This window comes from Acanthochromis polyacanthus, chromosome 5, assembly GCF_021347895.1.
Source record: "Acanthochromis polyacanthus isolate Apoly-LR-REF ecotype Palm Island chromosome 5, KAUST_Apoly_ChrSc, whole genome shotgun sequence".
NCBI lineage: Eukaryota > Metazoa > Chordata > Actinopteri > Pomacentridae > Acanthochromis > Acanthochromis polyacanthus.
Window position 1 is genome coordinate 20,267,304 of NC_067117.1, and position 26,474 is coordinate 20,293,777.

The 26,474-nt window shown below is 40.2% G+C and overlaps 1 protein-coding gene across 8 annotated transcripts in view; it reads right to left on the bottom strand.

Annotated features, from left to right (window-relative positions):
• Window positions 1–571: 571 nt before the first annotated feature.
• cita (citron rho-interacting serine/threonine kinase a) overlaps window positions 572–26,474 on the bottom strand; it is a 37,312-nt gene continuing 11,409 nt past the window's right edge. For 2 of the 8 annotated variants that reach the window (XM_051948246.1, XM_051948251.1), the window contains 40 exons: window positions 25,733–25,838; window positions 25,118–25,261; window positions 24,831–24,950; window positions 22,411–22,581; window positions 21,641–21,694; window positions 21,483–21,536; window positions 21,069–21,209; window positions 20,782–20,910; window positions 20,120–20,215; window positions 19,696–19,812; window positions 18,859–18,968; window positions 18,202–18,376; window positions 16,950–17,147; window positions 16,659–16,712; window positions 15,788–15,985; window positions 15,246–15,439; window positions 14,998–15,133; window positions 14,737–14,841; window positions 14,301–14,441; window positions 13,964–14,071; window positions 13,630–13,822; window positions 12,908–13,069; window positions 12,073–12,096; window positions 11,416–11,553; window positions 10,706–10,886; window positions 10,520–10,611; window positions 10,237–10,341; window positions 9,857–10,026; window positions 9,458–9,502; window positions 7,223–7,303; window positions 6,983–7,118; window positions 6,515–6,654; window positions 6,259–6,351; window positions 6,025–6,133; window positions 5,746–5,874; window positions 5,443–5,523; window positions 5,254–5,332; window positions 4,919–5,101; window positions 3,325–3,712; window positions 572–2,672 (listed from right to left, as the gene is read on the bottom strand). In XM_051948246.1, the coding sequence (XP_051804206.1) occupies window positions 2,649–2,672; window positions 3,325–3,712; window positions 4,919–5,101; window positions 5,254–5,332; window positions 5,443–5,523; window positions 5,746–5,874; window positions 6,025–6,133; window positions 6,259–6,351; window positions 6,515–6,654; window positions 6,983–7,118; window positions 7,223–7,303; window positions 9,458–9,502; window positions 9,857–10,026; window positions 10,237–10,341; window positions 10,520–10,611; window positions 10,706–10,886; window positions 11,416–11,553; window positions 12,073–12,096; window positions 12,908–13,069; window positions 13,630–13,822; window positions 13,964–14,071; window positions 14,301–14,441; window positions 14,737–14,841; window positions 14,998–15,133; window positions 15,246–15,439; window positions 15,788–15,985; window positions 16,659–16,712; window positions 16,950–17,147; window positions 18,202–18,376; window positions 18,859–18,968; window positions 19,696–19,812; window positions 20,120–20,215; window positions 20,782–20,910; window positions 21,069–21,209; window positions 21,483–21,536; window positions 21,641–21,694; window positions 22,411–22,581; window positions 24,831–24,950; window positions 25,118–25,261; window positions 25,733–25,838 (5,104 nt within the window). In that variant the 3' untranslated portion in view covers window positions 572–2,648. The remainder of the gene's footprint in view (window positions 2,673–3,324; window positions 3,713–4,918; window positions 5,102–5,253; window positions 5,333–5,442; window positions 5,524–5,745; window positions 5,875–6,024; window positions 6,134–6,258; window positions 6,352–6,514; window positions 6,655–6,982; window positions 7,119–7,222; window positions 7,304–9,457; window positions 9,503–9,856; window positions 10,027–10,236; window positions 10,342–10,519; window positions 10,612–10,705; window positions 10,887–11,415; window positions 11,554–12,072; window positions 12,097–12,907; window positions 13,070–13,629; window positions 13,823–13,963; window positions 14,072–14,300; window positions 14,442–14,736; window positions 14,842–14,997; window positions 15,134–15,245; window positions 15,440–15,787; window positions 15,986–16,658; window positions 16,713–16,949; window positions 17,148–18,201; window positions 18,377–18,858; window positions 18,969–19,695; window positions 19,813–20,119; window positions 20,216–20,781; window positions 20,911–21,068; window positions 21,210–21,482; window positions 21,537–21,640; window positions 21,695–22,410; window positions 22,582–24,830; window positions 24,951–25,117; window positions 25,262–25,732; window positions 25,839–26,474) is intronic. The other 6 variants (XM_022200474.2, XM_022200466.2, XM_051948247.1 and 3 more) reach the window with 6 other exon arrangements.

Consider the following 26,474-nt stretch of genomic DNA (forward strand, 5'->3'; position numbering starts at 1 on the left):
GTCTCCGCACCATTAACCAGCCATGCAGCGTGACTTGTGGCTCCCAGGTCAACAAAGGCAACAATGTGTGAAAATGAGTTGAACGGGCCGAGGGTAGGAGGTGAGGCCACAGGTGTGTGATCTATATAAAGAGAGACGCTGAAAGCCTCCTTACACGCTTTACTGTCAAAGTAAGAGCACGTCATCGGTGTCATTTCACAGCATGTCGCATACAAGGAGGTCAGAATTAGACGAGTTATTGTTAACCGAGGCAGATGCTACTGTCGAAAACTTCTCTGCTTCGGCTCTGAGCAGCCGCTGCAGCTACTGGAATGGCAGGCTATTGTGTCACTGGCTGAGTGCTGCGATCAGACGCCTATAAATAGACTAACCTCTTCGAACACAATGGACATGGACAAATGGCCAATTCACTGGCACTTTTAAAAAGTCTAGAAGCACAAGATAAGAGAGAAAATGGCCTCAAATACGACTATTTTCTCTCTTTTTCACCTTGTGCAGAGCATAACAACTTTATCTGGAACATCTAAACAGGCACACAAGCACTCAATAAGGAGGCAAATTCAAAGTGAAAGACAATGATTATAATATTTAATATTCTGTGACAAAATCTCTACAGGGAACGCTAATAAATCATTTGTTAGCAGACATCAATATCATATCCAGCGTTACAGCATTATGATTCAGGATCATGTGAAAGCAAATCCATTTTTAAAAGAATATAAAAATAAAATCAAACAGGATGGAAAACCCTTTTGTACAGAGTCCTATAGAGGCCAGCTGAAAACGTGTGCAATCTGTAGCATCGGATGCTTTTTTGATAAAACCAGAGAATCAGCTCCAATCTTCTTGGCTAAAATACATTCAGGACGTGTTTTTTTCTGTCTCACAAGAACCATAGTGGAGTCAAAATAGAAGAAATGTCTTCTTAACAAGTCTTCTTACTATTGACAAACACTAGGCAAGTTAAAGTGTGGCTTCTCATCTGCTTACATTCAAAAAACATCACTAAAAAACCAAGAAAATATTGTGTTTCCATAGATCAGATTACGATATAAAGAAATAAAATCTCCTCAGCCAAGTGAAATAAATAAATTTAAATGGATTTTAGCGTATTTTCAGAATGGACTGGATGTTTTAACTTGCCGAGAGAGCCTTAATAAGAGAAAAAGAAGAGATTTAGCAATCATGTCATGAATTCACTGTGCAAATAGGTAACAGCTAAAAGAAAGGAGATATAATTCACGTGCTTCGCTTTTAAGTTGTGGAATAAAAATATAACCCAAATGAGGCAGAAGCAGAAGACAACACTCCGTTTCATTTCAGATATACATATCCATGCCATTTACGAATCAGGAAAAAAAACAAGGATTATTTTCATCTTCACCTTGAACAGTTTTGGGTTATATACAATAATAAGGGACATTGTACAAAAAGAAATGCTCAAGTACTATGTTGTAAGCTTCAAACATGATCTTTTTTTTGCCTCCCATCATTTAAATCAGCACTGAGGTTTTGCCTTTGACACATGGAAGTGCATACACGAGTTTGATCCAGATACAATCACTCACTTGATAAAGGACGTTTGGACATATTAAAAGAATACTCATCGGACATTCAAGAGGACACGTTATCACTTTTTTCTTTAACAAAAATAGACATGGCTTATCCAGCCTTGAAATTCCTTCTCAATATATATAAAATTATGTCTCGTCTATTTACAGTCAGATAGCGTTCTGGAGGATTAGAAAGGTCCTGCTCCATTGCTGCTGGGGATTGTGGGTAGTGCAGTTTTAGTGTCAACCTATTTGAGGGCAGACAATCGTTATCTGTTGTGTGGTTCTACGGGGCGGATTGTTGAGGGAAGGTTCATTTAATTTTTATTCTGTTACTTTGTGCTCCAGCCAAGTCCTGCCAGCATAGCTGATCAAAGTGTCGACAGACGACTGAGCTGAAAATGATTGTAATTAGCCGATAATGATTGTGTGTTGACAAGTGAACGCAGGGTTGGAGCCAGAAGTATGAGTAGATGTACAATACGTGACCTGCTACACATCTGCCCTGATCTATAGCTACTGTGGACAGAGCTGAGTGTGGAAAGGAGCCAGTTGTGTTAATGTTATTCTGAGTGAACCTCTGCCACTGGTGACTTTGTAATCATCTAGGCATGACCCGCAAGATACAGTTGCTACGGCTGTGCTTATCTAGTGTCATCACTGCTGTCTGGAATTAAGTGAAGCTAGCAAAAACCCACCAAGTCAAGTCGAAACTTGAGCTCTCATATCTCAGATTTTCTTTGTATAAGAACAAATCATATCTAACTACTAATCCCTTCTCAGAGGAGAGAATACATGCTCAAATACATTGGAAAAAACCCTGCTCAAGTTGTTAATATGGCATTTTGTTGACCTTTATTGAAAAAGATAACCTGACTCTAATGACATCTCTTTATTTTTCTAGTTTCTCTATGTTCTGACAGCTACAGGTGTTTCCCTCTGTGGGGTTTTCAGTTTGGATTTCAGGCAAAACAGATGTGTGGCAGTGTTTCATCATGAGTTGGTGACTTTCTCACTGGTTCTCTGCTCCTTCGTTTCTCATTCCAAAGATGACTTTGCTGTTTGTTCATTATGGGTATGAGGCTCTGCGGCTTCTCAAACAGATGACTGGTCCCACACCTAAAGGGAAAAGTCAAAAACGTAAAGTCAATTAACACACAGAGAAGCAAAGTCCATAATGTAGAGAACTGTAATGATTTGACATATGTCCATTGAAAGTCACTCATACAACAATGAGACAAGGAATCTACAGTGATGTAACCTTTCCCCGCCAATTAACTCAGCACGCCAACATGTTTAGCAAATAATATACATTGGATTTAAAAGTTTAGTTTCACCTCTTATCATGAAACCATCTAATTAACTCAGTGCAGGTCAGGTTGAGAAAAATGATAGTTATAAACCAAACAACTGGTACAGATCTTACTTAAAGACCTGTGGCTTATTTCCCAGCAATCCATCCAAAAAGTTGACAAGATATTCCACTAAAAACTGGAAATGTCAACCTGATACCACTGGATCAATCATCAGGGATCCATGAAAGTTTGAGTTAAGCCAACCTATCTACTACAGGTTCATTTAACAGTTGACAATACACGTCACTTAAAAACAAAAACTAAGCAGAGAGCGGTACATGTACAGTCAGTGATCACAGAAGTTGTTGAGATAGCTCCTCATCATTGTAATTAAGTAGTAACTGTAGTGTATTCAGCTGCAGACAACAACTGTGGGGATATAAATAGAGAGCATCAGACAGAAATGACTGACGAACCTTGTTGACAGGATTTATGGGTGTGCGTCCAGAGCCAGTATGAAGCCTTTGGCGTTCTTCAAATCGTCCAGGGGACCTCTCCCTACGAACGTCCATCATACGGCCAGGAGAGCGGTCCATGCGTGGGTCTGCCATGGCTCTGCCCGGGGAGCGTTCCAACCGGGGGTCAGCCAGGGCCCTGCCAGGAGACCCCACTATCCGGCTCTCCAGCATTCTGCCAGGAGACTTCTCTCTCTCCAGTGGACGGCTGGGGGACTTGTCCCTCCTGAACTCTGTGCGAGCCTCTCGGTAGCGGTGAGGAGTACCAGGATCTCCATGGACCAGAGGATTGGCTGCCAGCCTTTTAGAGATGTGCTCATTGTAGGAAGGAGGCCCACGCTTGTTCGGACTGTAGGGAAGAACCGACGAATAAAGACGAGCACGCAGCACTGGTAATAATAAAAAGTTATTTTGTGTTTCAGGTCATAGGCTTTGCTTGGCACTGAGGGAGTCAGGTCGCTCAGAGGATGTGGTGAGACAGATGGACTCGCAATCAGGCTCATTCAGTAAGCTAACAAACACAACATTACAGTATGTAATTAGAAGAGACTGAACCCATCAACTCCATTTAGTTTGCTAAATGAGAGTAGAGTCAGTAGCTGACAACAATAACTGAAGAACAAAGCTGACAGGCTTGCAAAGCGCAGTTGTTAGTGAGCTTCAAATTGCAATAGACCAGTCTCGGGACACAAAAGAAATCAGTCTTTATTCAACGCTTTTCTTTCTACAGTTGACAGGAGGCATTCTTAAAAGCAACTTTAACAGGATCAAGAAAAAGAAATTAAAAAAAGGACAAATTTTAAGATTTGTTACAGAAAAAAAATGGACTCCTGCAGAAAAACAAAATGAAGGTATTACTCTACTGTTTTATAACCAGATCAGTCATTAAAGGCAGGTTTTTCCCATCACCAGCAGTGGATGACAACCTGTGCCCTTCAGTGCCAGCCAGCTATGCCCAGTGACCTGTCCACAAGACCAGTGTACCAGGAATAAAAGAGTGCAGTCTCTAATCTAGTAGAAGACAAAATCTCATCGAACAATAAAGTAATGAATCAATCGTGTGCTCAAATAAATAAATAAGCCAATGAAATGTGTGTTTTTTAATCTTATCCTTTACTTTTACTTAAAGATTGATTCTCTATCCACAGAATTATTACTATTTACCATCGACTTTATATACTTTGAATAAAGAAATGAAGGAATGAACATAACTTATCTCTCTGCATGCCTAAACAAAATTGCTTAAAAATCATAAAATGTATGTGATTTATGTCAGGCAGTTGTTGGTCAAAGAAGTACAACAACAACATTACAAATGTGGCCACACAATCAATCCAGCTTTCAGAACTTGACAGTTTTTGATACTCGGTGCCTCATACACATTTCAGTCAATAACAAAATAAACTATTCCTCACATAGCATAAATAAAAATAAACAGAAATTTAAAGGCACCTTGTGGGTCAGATATGCTACTAACATAACACCAAATTGAACCATAGACAAGAGAAGGTGACGGTGAACTCGAGCAGATTAAACAAATAGTGTTTGTCCTAACCTGCGTCCGGAGCCGTTACGCTGCAGATCTCCTCCACCTTCTTGGCTCTGGACCAGGTTTCCCTTGCAGCAAATGACCCGGAGTTTGTTCTGGTAGGACGAGGCCAGGTATATGGCCCCAGAGGAGATAGCTGGGCCAAGGTAGCGTGGGTTTGGGATATCCAGGTGTGCGTATGAGTGAGGCCTGAAAAGAGAGAAGAAAATCAGACACTTTCAGTACACAGTGACTGAAATGGATGATTTCTCTCAAAGTTTCTCCTGAGTCATGGCAGTAATGGAACCTTAGAAATGTGTGAAACAAAAAAAAAAAGAAGAAGAAGAAGAAAACAATCTTACCCAAGAGCAGCATGTCCCTGAATCTCAATTACGTCCAGTGAGTTGAAATAGGTCACAAAAAGGTAGGGCTCTCTGTAGGCTGAAATAACAAAATACCACTCAAAATCAATTTACAGGTTTACATATAAATAACTAGAAAATAAAGAGAAATTTCCAAGCATCACTAAGAACATGCTGATTTACACGAACCAAATGAGAGAGGCAGGCGGCTCCACTTGATGTCATCAGTTCTACTCCTGCGGCCGTATGAATCCACAAACACACCAAACTCTGGAAGAAAATTTGCACTTGTCATTCAAACCCATCTTCTTGTGAACACAAATAAAAACAGTTTTGTTAGAACTAAGCAGAAATTGTACGCCAACAAAAACTATTCACTGGTTGCAGATTCTCACACAAACTGTTAAAAATGTTGGCTTCTGCACAGGTGGATGTGCTCCAGTGTATACAGAATGCACCGTACATGTATGCCCACACAGATAAATAGCTAACCATGGAAACATAGCAGGTATTCATCCTTCTGTGGAGCTGTCGTGACCTGGATGATGGAGATGGGAAAGCTGTGGGAGGACGCGGCAAAGACAGCTGAAGCGAGCGTCACATCGTTTTTATCCAGGAACTCTGTAGAAAAAAGGATCGTCAGGATCAGTGAGCTCGTTCAGGTGTGAATGTTGAAGCCACACAGTGAGAGAATCACACTGTCGCAGACTTTGGGTTGCCAAGAAACAATATTAAGACACAATAATACTATCAGTAGAGGATTTGACCTACCTTCCAGCACATACTGCTTCATCTCAATCTCATAGAACTTGTTGGTGCCAATGATGATGCTGTAGCCAGTGAAGTGGATACAGCTGCAGGGCTCGGATGTTTCAATTTCCTGCAAATACGAACAAAAGTTTGTAACTGTGACTGTGCCACTTTTTCAAACAGAACATCAACACTGATACAGCAGTCTCCCTTATAACATCATCTATTAGCGGTTCACATTTAAGGCTCGTTCACCTTTCTGATGCAGAACTTGTTGAGGCTTTCATTATGTCGCAGAATTGTAATCTTATTGGGCATAGCGGCACAGATACAGGTCCCATTATCAATCTGTAAAGAAAGAACAACTCCGCAATCAGGACAGCAGTAAATATCTGCAATCAGACAGCGCACTGCAATGCTATTACTGTGATGTGATGTGAGCTCATTAACTCTGACTGAATCACAGTCTGGAGGGATTCTGTTTGGTGTAAGCAACAGCAACCTGGTTCACCTTTCCAGAGGAGAAGAGGTGGCATCCCTTCACCGTTTCAAAGATGAAGGGGTTGAGGTCAGGCTGAGCTGGGAGATGGGACTGTGACAAAGACTGTTTCACCTTCTTGATCTCCACCAAACACAGAGCCCTCTCCTCCCCTGAATGACACATCAAATGTACAATGATATATACATAAGCAATCTGTTGCTTACTTCAGTACATTCATACACAATTATTCCCAGGTACGTGTGACAGTTTCTAAAAATACTAAGCCATAATGTTCAAATAAATCTAAGGGTTATCAGATTTCAAAGGAAAATCAGCTGTGCATTTACAATAATCGCTTATTACAGAGAAACACGAAGTATAGCGAAATAAATGATCTGGTACTATAGTAAAAACCTTACTGAAATAAGAAATTATTTTAAGAATCCAAATGATCTGCAATGACTTGTAATGTTATTTAAATAGCCTCCGCTTACTGACCAGTGATCATTAGCAGCTTGTCAAGCTCCTTCAGGATCTGGATCTGGAAGACGGAGGTCAGTCCAGGGATGTGGGTCAAAGAGTTCTTTATGACGTTCAGCGCATACAAACCCTCCTCAGAGCCAACCAAGACAATCTGAGAGGAAGACATAGGAATTAAAAAGTGAAGTGGTTGTACAGCAGTCAGAGGACAGATAACTATTCAGATTCCTTGTTTGCTGTAAGTTTTTATGTTTGTACCTGGTCAGTGAGAGGCAGAGTGCAGTTGATGTCCAAACGGTCGTCTCCCTCCAGCTTTAGCAAAGAATTGCCCAGAAGTTTCTATCGAGGCAAGAAAAACAAAGAGAGAGACACAGAGCAGGGGAAGGAGGCTGGTTAAGATGATTTCCTGCAGACCAGTTGCTTAAAAGCAAGACAAGCTAACCCAGCAAGGATGGCAGCCAGAAAGCCTTCACAAACACCAAATTAATCCATGATCGTTATTAGGTTGAGTTGGCGCTACGTCTGATCCAGAAAATTGACATATATCCTCCAAAGACGCAATAAAATCACAATTTTTTAGGCTGGGCAAAATATTGTTTGATATTTTTCACGACAGTTAGGGATGAACACAATGAATTCTATTTTATTTAACAAAGTAACTCACTCATTTGCTTCGTGTTTTTATACCACGGTCAATAAAAATCCTAGATTCTGTTGAGTGGAAGGTGTGGAATAACTTTTAGTTCCTTAGCACCTTTAATTTATAATGTAGTAAATTCTTTTGCCAGCATTTAACTGCAGATTTAGAATCTGGAGTTATGGATTATTTGTGTAACAAAAAACAAACAAAAACAACAGATAAAGAGCTTAATGGTGAGAACCATGGCAACATCATTTTACATGTGTATCATATTTGAGTGAATCTGGAAGTCCAAATGACCCAACAATAGGAGGAAGAAAGAGGCTGCTGAAAAGCTGTAGGGGAGATTTGAGCAGACTGGGGAGGAAATCCAACCAAACTTAACAGAAAATAAAGAAATGTGGAGACGCAGGAAGTGAGAGAGACATCGAGAGTGCAACTATCTGAGTGTCCGTGACAGAAAGATGGAGAGGGAGACAGAGAGAGATACAGAGAGAGAGAGAGTGAGACAGAGACATAAAGAGAGACAGAGAGAGAGAGAGAGAGAGAGAGAGAGAGAGAGAGTGAGACAGAGACATAAAGAGAGACAGAGAGAGAGAGAGAGAGAGAGAGTGAGACAGAGACAGAGACAGAAAGAGAGACAGAGAGAGAGAGAGAGACACAGAAAGAGAGACAGAGAGAGAGAGAGACAGAGAGCTCTACGTAACTTTTTCCCTGCTGGACATACAGTTTTATTCACTATGCATTGCTATTTTTTCTTGACAAGTTTTAAATCTTGTCAGGGTTATATAACTTCAGTTAGAGCCTTGCAGACTCCTTTTTGTTCAGCTAGATGTTGACTAAAAAAACCAGCAGAAAATCTGAGACTCAGGTATATTAACTGTATATTAACAACTTGCATTTTTAGTTTGATTAAATGTAATATTTCAATGGCAAAAGGTCATGGTATTGGAACATTTATATGTTCCATGGCTGTAATGAATTCAATGGAACGTAGCTCTTAGCCAACACATCACTCATTACAACCAAACAATCAAGCACAAACTCTGTGAATACCACAGGAATAGCAAATATGGTTTAGGGGCTTTATCCCCAAACATCAGTGTCTGACCACACTAATGTCCTTGTGGTTAAATGGAAATAAAATTCTTCAGCTATCCTGCACAATCTTGTGCATAGCCTTTCTAAAAAAGCGGAGGCTGTTAGAGAAACATATTATTGCCTGTGGTTATGAAAAGAGATGTTCACACATTGGTGAAATATTCGGTTGCAGTGTGGTGCTTCCAGGCAAAAAAAGCTGTGTTTTAAACTTTTAAATGCATATTTGCATTGGAAACACAACTAATCAAGGAGAAATGTTGACACATAGTTCAGGAAAAAATGTAACATAATTTTTAAGGGTCATTTGGCACATAATGTAGGAGAGACTAAAATCCTCTTCTAAAACTATAACAGACACATACACACCAACAGCAGTTGCCTGCACACTTAAGTAAAGCTCAATTTGCGAGGTGTGTGTGTGTGTGTGTGTGTGTGTTCAAGCATCTGCCATGTTTCAGTGAAGGGGGTTTAAGCAGTGCACGGCCTTTGCAGAAGCATGCATGATGTAGCAAAGGACACCAAGTCAAAGGTGCACAGCAGTCTGTTCACATCCATGCACTATGTAGCTTTATGTGTGAATGCAGCCGTTTTTAGGGGCAGCTATTCCCACACATCATATTCAGTAACCGACTCAGACTGTGTTGACCTGCACTAAAGAGCATCTGTGTCGTATGTGCAGAGGTGTATGGCTACTGCATGCTCAGTCGGTCGGTCGACTGAAGCCCAAGCGTTCGTGCAGCTGCTTACTGTACCTGAACCAGAGGGGAAAGGTTCTTCTGTCTTTTAGAAACACCTGCCTATAATATGATTCACACAACCGAGTTGAATGGATTTACACACGCACAGTATAATCACATAAACAAAGACAATGACAACAAATACAAGACGTGGATGTTGAGAACATGCAGAGAGAGAAAGAACAGGGAGGGGGAGAAAAAGAAGTGAAGGCACTGGCTGATGTTTAATGGAGGCATTCAATATATTTCTCCCAATTTTCACACCAAAGTTACCATTTGAAATGGGCTGATTAACCAAGCTTGCATTGTATGAAGGAGGCATTGGGCTTTTGTTACACCTCAGATACACTTAAGCTTCAATTTTGAGAGCTTGAAACAAAAAGAAACATCTAATACGCCACATATGATACTTACAGCATCAGCATCCACTTTGTCTCTAGATCCACGGCTACCGGCCACAACAGACTCTAGTACCGCCACCCAGCGCTGCTTGTCAGGGAAGCTGGGAGCCATGAAGTAGAGGGACTGGCCTGGCCAACATGTGGTGTGGGGATGTGATTCCAGCTTCAACACGTAGGAGATGTCTGTGTGCAGGCACAGGAGATGGACCGATTGGCTACTCTGCAAGCGGCTTAATATCACAGCTGAGCAGAACTGTCAACATTTTACTGTATTTTGGGATTAAAAGTATGGAAGGGACAGGAGAATTCAATTTAAAATTTGGGGAGAAGATGATCCACTTAAATCCCACAATAGTCTGAGTGTAGCAGGATTAGCAGGTATTGATCCAGTACCTGACTTGGCAGTGTTGATGAGCTCAGAAGCTCCAACAGCTCCGTGAACGGTCACCTCTCCATCAGGCAGACAGAGCTCAAACTCCTCCTCAGCCTTTATGCAGTCTGGAGAAAGATATAGCTTGATTTCTATTGGATTCTGCAGTATTGATCTACATGCCAACATATACAGTTAAATATGACCAAACTACCTCATTAAAGATTGGATGAGCAATTTCTGTCAAGTTTAAAATTATTGCTTCTATTATAAATGAATATGCAGTAATTAAAAAACAGTGCAGACCTTCTCTGGGCTCAGTGTCATAGATGGACACTTTGGTTCCATCAAGAACCACATATTTCCTCTCCCAGCCCTGCTGGCCACGCTTGCCGTTTCTATGTAAGCAAATACGCACATACACACACTCAGTGTTGCTTATGCAATGTATTACACATGTTCAATATGGCAAGAAAGGACCAAAATGGTTACCTAGGCTGCTTCATCCATCCCTCCAAGCGAACATGCCCACTGGCCTCTTTGACCTGTAGTGCAGGTGAGTTTGCCTTTTCTCGGCACAAAGCCTCTGAAAAGTGAGTGGCATACTCAGCTGGCAGACCACAGGTGGCCGGAAGACATGGTGAGCATTTAGGGTGGCACAGGGTGTGGCACTCTACAATAAGACAGAGAGAGGGCTCAACAATTCTCACTCAGCTCATTACACACTATTGTAATAGAGTCCTGTCATTTCTAAGGTGGTTAAAATGTCACAATCAAGAGTTTTTCAAAGACTCATGTTTGAGAGAGCATAGGCACTGAGTGGTAGGGACTATTACAATGAAAATATCCAAAAATCTGTCATCATTTCTTCTACACTTGTTATCACAATAAATGCCAATAACAATAGAAGGTTATTGTGTTTTTTTCTCATTACTATGTGTGCTTTTACACTGCCTCAACACTATTGGCATGTAAATGCATCAAACTTGCACATTTTTCTTTTCTATGACTCATAACAGTGGGAATTTAGACGACAGCCAAAACAAGAAAATCTGATTCCACCATGTGAAGGAAACTAATGTGATGGCTGTGCTACAAGAATTGCTTCCAGTATTTTTGTTAAGGCTGGCCAGTAATGTGTCCTCTGAAATATTTTAATATTTTCACATTCAGTCTGCCCAGCTACAGTGCAGGATACAGACCTAGACAAGTAGCAGCCTGCCGTCCAAAATGCACAGTGTCCAGGCAGACGGCACACTTGGCAGCCCTCATGTTGAGGCCCACAGTGAAACGATGAGGGATGTTGTGATGCATTCTTTCTTTCACACGACGCCCAAATTCTACAATGTAAAAAGAGAAGTAGAAGTGGGCAGTGATAGGAATTACTGAAGTGAGGAAAATGTGGCACCATAATATTTTGTTACAGGCTTAATCACTGTGGTAGTCAGCAACAGCTGAATGAGATCCAGTTTTTAAGCCATATGGGTCAATTTGAATAATGAATTTTAATTGCAGATAAATGGTATATATGAATGTTCTTGTATTCCAAAATAGTCAATCAGAATCGGATTGTGCATGCCAATGAGCATGGGATGTAAGAAAATGTTTCTAGGTGAAAAGCTGCTTATGCTACCATATGCTATCTAAATTATGACTCCAGGAATGATGGTACAAAAAGAGACAAGAACCTTGTTCTTGACCAATAAGAAAAAAGTTTTTGGTCAAGTCACAGGTAGCCAACAGACAATAAAACAGATGTACAGTGTGATAATGAGCATGTCTGCACAAAGTATAGCATGCATGTACAGTAGATGAGCTCCTAACTGTTTCACGAGACACTATGGTGACTGCTAACTTACTTTCAAACGTGACCCTCCTCTTTTCTGTGAGGAGCAAGAGGAAAGAGACAGAAAGGAGAGAGCAGTCTAACAATAGCTAAGTGAAAACAACAGAACACAAACATTTAGGAGCCTGACTCACAAAGCAAGTCTAACTATACCATCCAAATATTTTCATTTGGGCTTCTAAAGATTATAGCTGGAGATTTGATTGGTCTGTTAAGCTTTTCACTTCCATATGAATGCAGTGCTTTCAGAACTGTCATTAGATTTTTTTACACAGAGCTTAATAGGCAATGGGTTGTTTACACTTTTGGATGTGATCTACTGAACAGGCTACGCAGCTGTGAAATATGCTGCAAGGTTCAGTTTCCATGGTGATCAACTCCATAAAAATTGCAATTTAGCTTTGTGATAGTGGAAGGTTTGGATTTAAACCAATGTTACCTGGCTAATCCACTGTTGCTTCACTTTGTGAGACAGGCCCAAGCAGGATTACAGCGTTAGCTGGATAAATGCACAGTGAATAAAACCCAAAACTGTCTGTCTGTGTTTTTTTTTAACTTTAGTTCACGTTTCAGGTTCGGAATGAGTTCCAGGCTTAAATGCACTGAGCATAGTTATCCATTTTATTTCACTTCATAATCCTGTTTTGTAAAACTGGCCATTGAGAGAACACACATAAAACACACCACATAAACAAAACAAGTGACTAGGGAGTCCATTTGTTAGCATAAGGTCGAATGCTCCTGTGAGGAAAAGTATACAGCCTCAAAACAGGAAATCCATGGTTTGAATTCAGGCTGATGTGCTAGAGGTTGCACTGGATTTATCTATGTGAGTTTATTACACTAACCTTCTGGTGTAGAAGTCTCCTTGCAGCGAGTGGAGGGGTTGAGCAGGCTGCTGGGGTTGGGTTGATGTTCTGGGGATTTGACGATGGCCGACATGAGGATCTGATGCCGAGCCTGGGCTGGTGTGGAAGGACCCACATGTTCCTGGGCTTTGAAATGAGCCGCTGCATCAACAGAAGCAAATAAAGCAGCCTAATATTAGATCAGTAGCTATTAAGCTGGAAATATTTGCCTCCATTACCAAAAAAACTAATAGATTCTGAAATGAACCTCATAGGACCTGGCAGGTAATGGAGCAAGATGCTGCCATGGTAACTCTGTTAAAACATGTCTGGGAACAGATAAGGGATGAAGCATAAAACAGAATTTCCTGAGCTGACTGCTGTAATTTCTCAGATGGCAGACTTCAATTTTTGGTGGTTCAGAAGAAAAAATATGATTGAAGGAGTTAAATCAATATCTCTCTGATTTAGTGTTGACAACAGTTTAAAAACAGGTTTTCAGAGACTCAGATATTTAATACAGGATTGTTGTATTTGACACATCTGCCCTTTTCTGTAGGAGGATCAGAATCTTGGCTTGGCCACAGACTACATTTGTGAAGTTGACAGAGATTTGCCGTCTTACTCCTGGACATTTTGGGACTCAGCTTGTCTACAGATGCTATTAGGATATAAACTCTAAGAGACTCTGTTATATCTATCTGTAAGAGGGCTGTCCTTACCTTCTTCTCTGAGGGATCGCAGTTCTATTCTCATCTTCTGCAGAGCTTCTTCCAGCTCTGAACACCTTGAACGCTCCTTCTCCAAAGCCATTTTCATGTCACTGTACTGCATGGGAACCGCTGGCTGTGGCTGTGGAGCCAGCGCCCCGTTAGTTGTGGTGCCTACATCCTCCCGCCGTCGACCAAATATACCCTGTTCATAGAGGGAACGGTACTGAACCTCAATTATAAATATGCACAGTTGACAATGTTAATATTACACATAAACAACACTGCACACCTTGAAGCTGATTATCAATCTAATATAGCTTTTACATAGTTATCATCAAAATACCTTCTTTTTTTTGGTGGGTTGGTCCATTTTGGCCTGAAGGAAGTCAATTAGTTTGGTCTGTTGGGAGATTGTCCCCTCCATTTTCACCTTCTCATGGGAGTACACCGCCTGCGGGAAGGAAAACAAGAGCTCAGAGAAGGAAATACCTCTGAAGAAAACCTTAAAAAGAATTCTCTTTGGGAACACATGAATGAAAATTTCTTTATCCTTTTAGTCCCACTGAGATACCTTGTTACTTGCCAACATCAGTAGCACTATTTTAATATCTAACTAGGTCTCTCTTTCTCCCCAGAGACAACTGTATTTCATTTAATTGCAAAAGCATTGCATCGAGCACCTGTATATTCTCCAGCTGGTACTCCAGATCGGTCCTCTCAGTCTTGAGCATGTCAGTTTGGTCCAGGGCATCCTGCAGCCCCTGGGTCAAACGGAAAATATGGCTCTTCTGGAGGTCCATCTGCTGCTGGAGTTTCCCTTGCTGTGTGGAACACCATCACACAAATATTTAAATAAGAAAATCATATTTAAAAAAACAGTCACATTTAAAGTGGACACAAATATAATTAATCCGCATAAACAGATATGTATCCCAAACAGATGTCTTAAACATAGGCATAAAAAATAATTAAAAAAGGATTTTAAGCATATTTTTTAGCTAAAAAATAGTCTGAATGTGTATGAGTGGGTTATAGTGAACAACATGTCAATTAAATTTAATAAAATGAAAGTTATGTGTAGGTATTTTATGTAGGTGGTTGCATTTCATTTTCTACCTCCTCCATCAGCCTCTGTTTCAGTTCTCTCTCTGTCTCCAGTTTCTGTTGTAAACTGCGGGCATTCATCTCCAGCATGGCGTGCTTCTTCTCCAGATCATTGAGCTGTGAGAACATGTGAACACATGTTAAATGGCAACACAACCCACAGTGTTGATTTTCCATTTTAATAAAATGCATATTGGTTGATTGTGGCAAGGCCAGACGCTTATTTTAAAGGAGTGACGATAGTTAAAGTTAGACTATAGAGAACAGACTCACAGTATCAGACAGACTTTCAGCCTTCAGTCTTTGCTCCTTCAAAGCCTGCTGTAATGCCAGTATCTCAGCTTTATGCTCTTTGACTGCCAGTTCCACTGCCTGGCGAGACTCACTGCTGCGCTGGTCTGCACGCAGCCTTTGAACAGCACAACAACAAGTCATAATGGTTAAACATGTAATGTATAAATATAATGGCATACAATATCATTTTCTATGTACATGTACATATATAGATGCTCTAGTGTTACCTGTTCTGCTTCTCATTGTCCAGCAGTCTCTGCAGGTCCCTGGTGCGTCTCTCAGCTTGGCTTTTTTCATCTTCCAAAGCTCCTCTCCAAGCCTCCCACTGCCTCTCCTTCTCCAGCAACTCGTCATTTAGAGATTCCAGCTCCACCACCTGCTCCTCCAACATGCTGCATGTGGTCTTCAGCGTCTCAATGTTCTGAGAGCATAAATGAAAGAACAGACTGAAAAGAACGTCTTTCACAGCTTTTGGTGAGACCACGTGATTGTTGTCTCTGAATTTTCACTGACAGCACATGGTCCAAGTATTATTAGGCTAAATTATTACAGCACCATTTCTGTGGCTGTGACAATGAGTATCTCAGGTTAAAAAAACAAACAAAAAGAAGGCCAGGTCAAACATTGATGGTAATCAGCTACTCTTATATCACTTGCAATATCTGAATAATATCATTTTAATAATGTAATATATCTTTCCACCTTATCTTTCAATCTGAGGGTAGCAGCTAATGCACTTTAACTGCTCTGATTTGTAAGTGTGTGTTACCTGTTTCTGATTGTTGAGGTGCATCTCACGGTCAGCCACCTCCCTCCTCAGGCGGTCCACTTCATGGCTGAGCTGCAGCTGATCCTCCCTCTCATCTGATGCTTCGTCGAGCTGTTTGGACAGGTAGAAGTTCTGCCGGTTCAACTCGGCATTCTCCTGACTCAGCTGTGTAAGCTGCTCCTCCAGGTCAGTGATCACCTGAGGCAACACAAACAGGCAGAGGTGTTAGCCTTGCTTGTGGAAGTGAGAAGATATTTTAAGGTTTTGGCAACAAAAGCCTGGGGTGGTGGGGAATAATTGTCTTAACAATTTAAGTCATCGGGCTGCTGTTTCTTTTGTGGATAAACTACAGCTACAATATGTACATTAAAAATATAGTTAATTATAGCGCCACTAGTAACAAAGCAGTTTGTCTGTGTTACAAACTTATCAAATAAGATATAATAGATGTTCAAATGGCAATGAGCAATGAGGCAAAGAACCAAAGTAACAGCAGCATCAAAGAAAATAGTTGATGTGCCTAAAGTTCTTCATGTTTGCAAAGTCGCACAATGCACAGTGTGTAACTGGAATAATGTGTTACACTACAAATCAGTGCATTAAAAACGATTCATGTCTGTGACATCTGTAACAACAACAAGTGTATGTATTAAACAATCTTGGAATCAAATGCTCATAAAAAGTTGAAAAATGTTCTGTAATAGCTACATTTTGATGCCTGACACATGATTCAGTGGACAACATTGCTAGATTCATATGAACTTTTGGAGTTGCACATGAATCACCATACATCCAAAGGTCTTAGAAAACCATTTGACAAATTATTCTTCTGCCACTGAAAGCAGAGACAAAAGCCTATGGCAGCACTTACTGAGCAACTGTCTCTCAAGGCATCAAATTTGCGCTGAATGTCGTCTCTGTGATTCTGTGAGAAACAAGAACAAATGAAGAGCAAAAATACACCCAAATCTGAGTACCAGAAACTATAATGAGGAGCGACGTATTGCTGACGGCATTATTTAAAATAGATTGTGTAAAAATGTAACACGAACTTTCCTTCTTACTGCCTTTATAATACAGACTTAAATCAAAATGTACTGAATGCATCTGCACCTGCATTTCTGAATGACTGATTGCACACATATGTGCTTGTTTGTCTTACCCTGAGGGCTGTGATCTCCTCCTCAGCCTCAGCAGTGGTCTCTTCCAGCTCAGTCTTAGCTTGCTGCAGCTGACTCTCCAGGGCAAGACGTGCAGCCTGCAGACTGCTGATCTGGGACTCGCGCTCCTGCAGGGACAGGGTCAACTCTGACACCTGCCTCTTGATCTCCAGTTTCTCTTCTTCATGTTCTAAGCCCATCTACAAGGAAGACAGTGTTAGGGCGAATACTGTGTTCATATTATAGTAACTCGGACCTGTAACAGATTGCATTTATATATATATATTCTAACCGTCATAGAGCACCAAACTGTAGGTGTAAAGCAGGAAAATAGTAATTAAATGAAAAAGCTAGACAAAGTAAGCCATTTTAATTAATCTTAGGTTGTGCAAGTCAAATGGGGATAGCAAAAAGCACGAAAGAAGATTAATTACTTGATTTCAGGACAAGTTCAACTATCAGATACAGAAATACAAACTATATGAAACATGAATAGAAATGAGTGCATTCAGGTTTTCTATAGAGTACTGAGAAGGAACAGGCAATCAGAACTAAATGTATGTATTTGTATGTATGTGTGTTTGCAAGTGGGGGTGCTGAGAGGTCTGCAATTAGTGCCAATCTGTGTATCACGTCTTAGTAGGGAAGAGTGTGGAGGTAGAGATATGACATCCAATCAGCAAGCTGTCCAACAGGAACATCGGCAGACAGCTCACCAGGGGGTGAGAGCTCTCAGGAGAAAGCGGACATTGTGGTCCTCAATTATGTCAAAACTTCTTTTTATAACGCAGGCTTTCACTGAATGTACAAACAAACAATGTATTTAGAGGTGTCTTTCTCAGCGTGGTGGAGAAACATTATGTACTTAAACCTAATGCTACATTAAATATTTAGATGATTATCAAACAGTCTTCCACTTTTGGAGTAAAGTGGTGACTGCAACAAATTCCTGCTTTGGTTTTTTTTTTGTATGGTTATCGAAAATTCTCTCAGCTTTTGTCAGCCACGCAACAACATAGTTCCGGAGATAACAAAGGAAAAAAGCCACTGGCAATTTTGCAAAGAGTGCCATTACAGACCTGTATTTAATTAGCTGTTTATCTGAACGGTATCTGTGCTTGCTTGCTGATCAGCTGCTTTAATCCCTTTTGTGGATGGTAATGATGTAAAGCTACACTGTGTGCTGGTTAAAGTGAATTACTTAATCTTGAGCTAACAGATTTTGCACTGTCTCTCTGCCTCCTGTTGCCTCACCTCCCGCAGCCGGCTCTCCAGCTCCAGCAGTCGGGTTCTCTTGGTCTGCTCTTGCTGACTCATCTTCTCCAGGTGCTCCTCCAGTTTGGCATTTTGGGCTTCGAGTTTGCCTGCCTGAGACTCCAAATAGAACTTTTGCTGTCGAAGCTCTGAGATCATCTCCTCCTGGGCTTTCCTGACAAAAATATACACACAGATTCCTATTATAGTCCCTGTTTAGAAGCAGTCATCTTTCAAAATGCTCTTGAGTAGCACAGCATTTATCTAATATATAAAAAATCTTAGAATTACCAGTCCAAGTCAAATACATCCTGTAGTAGCTATGAGAGTCAAAAGTTAGAACAAACCTCAGCTGTTCTTAGTGCAATGTACTGCAGCTAATTCATTTTAGGAAAGATAAGCTTGAAAATTTGGTTGACAACATCATAGCAACAAATGAATGTTAAAATTCCTGAAGTACATTCCGTCATTAATATTAGTTAAGACTGCATTTCCAATATTAAACCTATGAGACGACACAGTTTATGCACAAGGCAACATATCAGCCATTGCTCATGTTGATATGAGTGCACACTAATGAAGCAACTGGAGACAGAGGGAGTGTGCACGGGGGCTCTCATGAAAGCACAGTGTGGGCAGAGTTTCTAGTTAACTCACATATTCTTCTGGGTGTAGATGCTGCTGTTAGCAGCCAGCTTGTTAGCCTCTGACAGCTCAGCAATACGCTGCTCCAGGTTCTTCATCTTGGAATCCATAGCATTAATGGTCTGTAAGAGGGAGGCACAACAACATACTGTAAATCGCATCCAAACAGAGTCAAATGCAAGGATATGTTCTTCTTTGATTGATAACTAAGTCCTACCAAGAATCATGGGACACACATATTTCAGCAGGAAGATTTTTTATAGGCAACAGAATGTTGTACTTCAGCAAAATCCCGTTAGAGTCCATTAAGGTGTTACCTGAATCGTTGACTGTCAATGTCAGATGACTACCTCTAAAAGCTTCTTAACAGCCTCGATTCTATCACATTAACCAGATTAGAATTTAAGCCCAGGCTTTATAGTGCAACATGAAGCATACTGCAATTTAATCTCTCTTCTTTAACTGTACTTTCCAATACATCTGAACTACTATAACAAATTACCGTGTAAAGAAGTAGAAATGAAAAACATGGATTGAGTCTGGCTGTCATATTCTCAGAAGAAATTCTGAGGAAAATATTATTTTTACAAACATGTCTCAACTTCACTGACATTTATGCATTTAGTGCTTTGGACATTCATAGTACAAATGAGGTAAAAACAAGCAAACAAAAAAAAACAACAGCAGAAAATTTTAAGTCAGACAATTGTATATACTGCTCCTGCTCTAATATTGCAAAATTACTCTGAGTTGGTTTAAATCAAGCTTCCTGTAGACCTCAATAAATAATACACGAGCAAATCCCAGAAAGGAATATGACTTTCAAAAACTGCTGATGTGTTGCCTTACTGCTTTCTGTTCGCTGATAAGTTTGCAGTTCTCCCTCGACTCCTCCTCCTGCTGCGCCCTTCTGGCCTCAAGGCTCTCCTTGTCAGCCAGATCTGCCTTCATTTGGGCCTCCAGAACCTTGAGTCACAACCCGTGAATATTAGACTTGGCAGTTTTGATTCGGCAAATTCGTATTTAGGTTTAAGCCTGTAATCTGCTATGTGATAAAGCAATCATTCACGACATGGTTGTAAATGCACAACCTGGTGTGGAAACATTAATTAGTGCGGTGTCAGATCTCACCATAAAACATGTGACAGCTCTGCCTTACATCCACAACAACACTGATTTAAAATGTCAGCACTGACTCAGAGACTACTGCAAAAATACATATAAACATTTTAAAAATATCCTCAGTGGTCTGGAAAATATTAAACCTATGCACCTTGATCTTGTCTTCATAAAGCCTCTCCTTTTGAACCAGTTGGGTTTCCATTCTTTGAGCTGTTGACTGGGCATCCCTCAGGTTCTCCTCCAGTTCCTGGAGAATTTACAAGTACAGTTGGATATATCTAACACCAAAACCATAAACACAAAATTATACTACAAGCTGTAATGTAGAAAAACCTTTCTCGTGTATTCCATACAAAAACAACACCCAGATGATATACAAGTCTGGGTGTTTACTTAAGTAGCCTAAAACAGGATTTACAGAACACAATATGGCACAATCTACTGAAAAACAAAGCAAAAACTATTCCAACAAGTTTTCTCTCACACCAAATACAAAAAAACAAAAGAAAAAAATGGAACTTGCATTGAAAAGCTGGAAATCCATCAGTCGACTGAAGCGTTGCCTGCTCATGTTGACACTGGTTATTTAATCTATGTCAAAATCTATGTACACACTCACACTGGATGACTAGTAGTCATTTGTGAGGGCTCAGTTCCCTAAAGAAAAGTGTACATAGTATAGACATGTGATAGCTGATGAGGATAGATTGGAAGTGGGCTAGATCAGTGGGAGGAGTGGGCACCGGGCAGTGGGGTGAAATTAGGGGTGGAGCGCTGCAGAGTATTAGCAAGCATTATCTGTAGCTCTCTCACCAGGATCTTTTCAGCCATCTGCTGGATCTGCTGGGATTTGGTCTGAATGTCATCCTTCAGCTTATTCTCCCGCCGCTCAACCATCTCCAGCCTCTTTACCTGGTTCTCCAGGGTTTTCCTGCCCTCCTGCTTACACAGCCAAAAAGATCACATAAGACAAGTTGCAAGGAGAAGTTCCTAGTAGTGACCTGTGCTGAAATGGTCCATTTACCAAAAAAAATATATTTAACAAAGAAGCAATCTTTAACAAATCTGCATGATTTAGCATAGTCGGTTTAGTCTGGTACCTCTGTCTCTCTCAGGCGGCGCTTTAATGTGTCACTCGAGTCGGTTTTGCCTCGCAAGCGCTCCAGATCTCGTTCCAGCCGCTCTTTGGCCTGCCGGACATTTTGCAGCAGCTCAGTGGCTTCTGTGCTCGCCTTCACTGCCTGGGGAAAAATCAAAAGGTCAAAGGCTGTTAGTGAGTCCCAAGACAAACATCTCGATATGCTTGGACAAATTCTACCCAGAGAGACAGTAGGAGAAAAAAAAGCTATACTGGAGAATAAATGTGGAACTATAGCAGGCTGTAAAAATGACAAAAGTGTTAAATGCTTTTTCAGATGACTAGGAAAGACAGCAGATCAAAAGGCTTTAGCAATTTAAAGAAGAACAAATCTTTTTGGAAACTAGGAAATTAAAAAATGACAGTGAAGAATTACCTTAGACAGTTTGTCCTGGAGCTCTTGGATTTTCACCTGCTGCTCAGAGTTAGTCTTTAGAAAGAAAACAAAGTAAGCTCACACAAAAAAAAACTTTGGGAAAATCACAGCTCCGACAGTATATTTGACAAAGAGCAACAGTCTGGTCTTTCCTTTACCTTTTCAAGTTTGGAGAGAAGCTCCTCCACTTCAGCTTTCCCCTGCTCTTTGGCCTGAAAAATAAATAACATAATAGTGATCGATCAATAATTTTCTCCCTGAAACCCCTGTTTCACCTGAATAAAAACAGCCTGACTCTAGAATCTACAAATGATGGATTTATAAATCAAAACTTATTGACTGCAAAAAACTGCCAAAACAAGTGTGCATTGTGTTGTTCCTGCTGTGACTGTTGAATTTATAGGATGCATTTTACAATTCATTCATTCATTCTTCAGCAAAAGGGCGAACACAGCAGCCCAGACAGCACTTTTCATCCTAAACCACTTCGAGTTCCTCCGGAAAGACCCCCCAAGAGCTTCCAGGCCGTCAGGGAGATGTTATCACCACAGCAGTGTGCCCCAAGTCTGCTCCTGGGTTTAAGTCTGGCATGTTTAGATCACTTCTAAAGAGAGGCATTCAGTGGGTTTCCAGACCATGTGACACCATTTCAACTGAGATCCACACAACTACTAAATGCTGAACTCTTCAAACAAAACTGACAGCTTGCTGTATTGTGAAAGGAACTCACACTTGACTCGCACTTAATTCGTGTGATGTAGTCTGAGAAACAAACAAAATAAGCTGTACTTTTGATTTGCTTCACAAAGATTTGAAAGGTTTATAAAGGATACAAACATTCCTTAAGGACAAAAACGGATTAATCAGCCTGCTATTTGACACACATCTGCATTACGTGAACTATAAACATTTGTAGTGCAAAACATACCTTTTGGATTCTCTGCTGGTATTCCACGGCTTTCCTCTTGAGCTCCTCACTTGTTTGTCTTGAGTCTCTAAGTTCAGCTTCATAGAGGTCGCTGCGACGGCGGGCAGCTGACAAGTCCTCCTCCAGCTGCCTGATGGTCACCTGCATCTCCTCTAGCTGGGCATGGTACTCCTGGGGACAATGAACAGCACAAAGTGGTCAACAATTTATGTGTGACATGTATGTTTACAGTTTATTTTTCTATAATAGTATAATGTAATACTCTCAAGTGATGTCATAACAAGTATTATCATTGTGATCATGGTTATATATACCGTACATCTAAACCAAATTTCTGAACACATTGTCACATACCGTGAAACTATGAAATTTTAAAACTTTAAAAACAGAGGGCGTTAACTACAAAACTAGTCTGACACATGCCTGCTTTCTCTGTATTAGCTGGCTCAAAAAAAAAACTAAAAACATTTGTAAATGATGTGTTTCACAATGGTGGTTAGGAACTTTTTTTTTGTTAATCTATTTTTTTATCAAGCTCTGTGCATGCTGCCATAATGGGGGGACCTCTGACTCCTCTTCCGCACCAAATAGACTGATTGTGTGCCGCCTACATCAGTCAAGGTGAAGCATTTGTTATAATGGAGAGTTTTCAGGAATCAAAAAATGCATTACTATTTGCAACTGCGAATGAATTACAGGGATGCTAGTGCAAAATTGTTAATCGTGGAAGTTAATATGTTTGTTTTAACAATAACTGCACTCTCAATGCACCTGTTTTTTCCTAATGTGACAGCTGCACATTAGAGCTTTTAAGCTTTATATTTCGCAAACTGATAGTTTAACATGATATTCTACAAGTTCCACCAAGTGCATTTAGATCAGCCACTGTCACATAAGGAAAGATATGTGGAAATCATTTTATTTTTTTTGCCAAATCAAAGTGAAACTAATGTTATTGATTGAATATTCTTTATGATAAATACCAATAGACTAATTACATTTCTAATCTGTGTTCTATTAGCTGCAATTGCAGCAGCGTAAAACAGACTTGGCAGCAAATCAGAACCATGCATAGAATATTAATCTTTTTTTTTTGCTCTCTCTGGAGCAGTTTAAGTGTGCAGCATGAGTTATCATTGTGATCTAGCAGGCTAAAAGAGAGCCACCCTCATGACATTACAACATCTTATTCTAGGTTCAATATACCTCGCTAAAAATTCTGTACAAACTAAAGACAAGTCACTATTATAGTCTTTGTTTGAAGAAACATTTTTGAATCAATAAAGAAATACACGGAAGTCTTGGCTGTTCTTTGGTTTTTCGAATAAGGTACTGTATTCTGGCTTTTCCCAAAACAAAATCAATCAGCAGATTTTTACATTGCATGTTTCATCACAATGCAATAGCAACAGCAGTAAAGGTTTGTTTGGTGAAGTCTGAATAGGGGCTGAGCTGTTAGTGTGGGCAGCATTTGCAGCCAGTGGCATACAGACAAAGATATACTTCACGGATCTGCTGACACGGTTTCATTGTGCAGTGATCTATAGAACCTGCAGTGCACCGTAGCAATGACCATTTATCACCAAAACTGTCAAAATCAAGGATAACAACTCGAGAATTACCACTTTAAAGTTATAGTTGCCAGCTTTGGACTATGGAGGTCCAAGTGAAAGGAAAAACAACTTAAAATTTGTCAAAATCTTTGTAGACAAATCAGGTTACATTGATGTTGGTAAACTCTTAAAACTCTATTTTTTTGATGAGTCACTTCAAATGAACCAAGATTTTCAACCAGTCACCACCTCAGGATACTCAAATAGGCAGGAATGACAACTGTTGTTCAGCATGTTTCATAAATTAGATTAAGGGGTTTTGGCTTTAGAAACAAGTTTTATTTATTAATATTATTTCTGACATCATTGTGTATTAAAATACCGTGAATACTACATGTCATTCCCCTGAGTGGAGGGTGAGTGGATCTCTTGACTAATGATCAAAGTCTCCACTTTTGTACCTTGCAGGGATGCCATCTGCAGGGATGACCTTTATGAGCACTGAGGACAAGGGAGTCCTCAGAGGGAAAGCCCTGTCAGTGTGACCGGGACACACCGAGAAGTAGCACAATCTCACCGCTTCTCCAGTGGCTCCACTATCAGCTATTATCGTATAAAGATGACACTTTAGAAAATAGCAGAATATCCTTAAATAAGACAACAGCTTTTGGATTGCATTTTTTTAAAGTGCTTTGGACAAAAGCGCTATATAAATACAACCATTTACCATTTATTTTTTCCCATTTGACTATACATTGTTGGTATAAATACCTTTAAGTGTTTATAAAAAAAATCTTCAACTGCACCACATCATTACTGTGATGAGGAGGAGGAGACGGGATCATTTGAATGAGGACATTTACATACTTGCTCCTTAATTTCTTGCAGCTTGTTGCTCTGTTCGCGTATGTCGTGCAGCAGCTGCATGGCCTTGTCATCCTCTCTGGAGACCTCAACACGTGCCTCCTCCAAGCTTCGCTTTAGGCTCTGCAAACACACAAATGCACATGAACTCAAGGCTGTTGTTGGTCCAACTCGATGCTGATTTTTTGAAGTGTTGAAGGTCAGTATTAAAAAAGTTCACAAATACTAACTTCTGCTCGAGTGTTTTTTGTAAAAACATGCAAATTGACAAAGCTGGTAGTATGACTCACACTACACTCAGTAATGTAGGTGGCGAGGTCCTGCTCCAGGATGCTCCTCTGAGTCTCAGAGGCCTTCAGCTCCACATCCTTCTGGTGGAGCACTGACTCCAGGTCAGTCATTTTACGCTGGAACCTGGAGATTTCCTGTTCCATCTGTAAATAACAAGAAGGAACCATCAAGCATAGATTCAAATCATAAATGCTTTCTCTGATGTATCACTCAACAAAGAATGCTCTAAAACATGCAGCTGTAATGTTCCTCTAATGCACACAACATTAACTTGGCTTTTTACAGCAGCATCGGAAGCTTCCTTGATCTGCGTTATGTCAGCTGGAACAAACATAAGGAAGCTGGTAATAAAACGCAAAATGATGGACTGATTTTTTTCAATGCAAAGTTCCTAAATATGGAAGCACAATTTGACAGTTTCCAGTATGCAAATAGCCAATTTAGTGTCTCCTCAAACACAGATTAATCCCAGATATTGCTTGGTATTTATTTATAAGTCAACATATTGAGCAGTGCCAATAATAAGTAGAAACAGAAAAAATACTGGACTTTACTAAAGTCTGTCAGAGAACAAATAGTGTGAACGAAAGCAGAAAGAGACTGTACACCCTTACCTTGTGACATTTGTCTTGAGTTTCTTGTAGTTCTTTGCTTTTAAGGTGCAGTTTCTTTTCCATGGAGTTGGTCTTAGCAGGAGAGTTGAGGCCTGCAGACACCGATCTGGAGAAGCAACATTACAAAAGCTCTTTAGTACTATCTAAACAAATCTAAAACAACTACTTCATACATTTCAGTATACTGTAAAATTTATGAAATGTGCACTGCAATAACTAAATGTTTACTTGAATTTGTAACTGTCATTTTCAAATGACATAAGCTACTCAGAATGAGGATGACTAACATTATTGTTTAATAACATAGACACACGTAACACAGCAGCAGTCCTTAACATTATTGTAAATGTAATTAAGTCATATACAATGCAGACACAACACCCACACATCACAAATGAGCAGTGAGAGCATAAAGGTCTGCATTGACTCAACTTTCCTTTATAAGAAGAGTACGTCAAAGAGTGATAACAATAAAGCTCCTGATAACATTCAAGAGAGCATTTTGGAAAAGAGAAAGAGCTAACTATATTATATTCATTGTGGTGTACTCAGGACAAAACAGACTACATGAACAAAACAGTCATGTAGAACTGGGAATATCTGCCGTTTGCCTGACAAAATAATGCGACAGGAGAATTTGGGCTATGTTGTTGCTTGGGGTTGGTTTGCACAGAGCTCTGTAGTGAGTCCAGTGCACTCATTTTTCTTGTTTATGTAAGGTGATGCCCTATTTTGTTTCCCA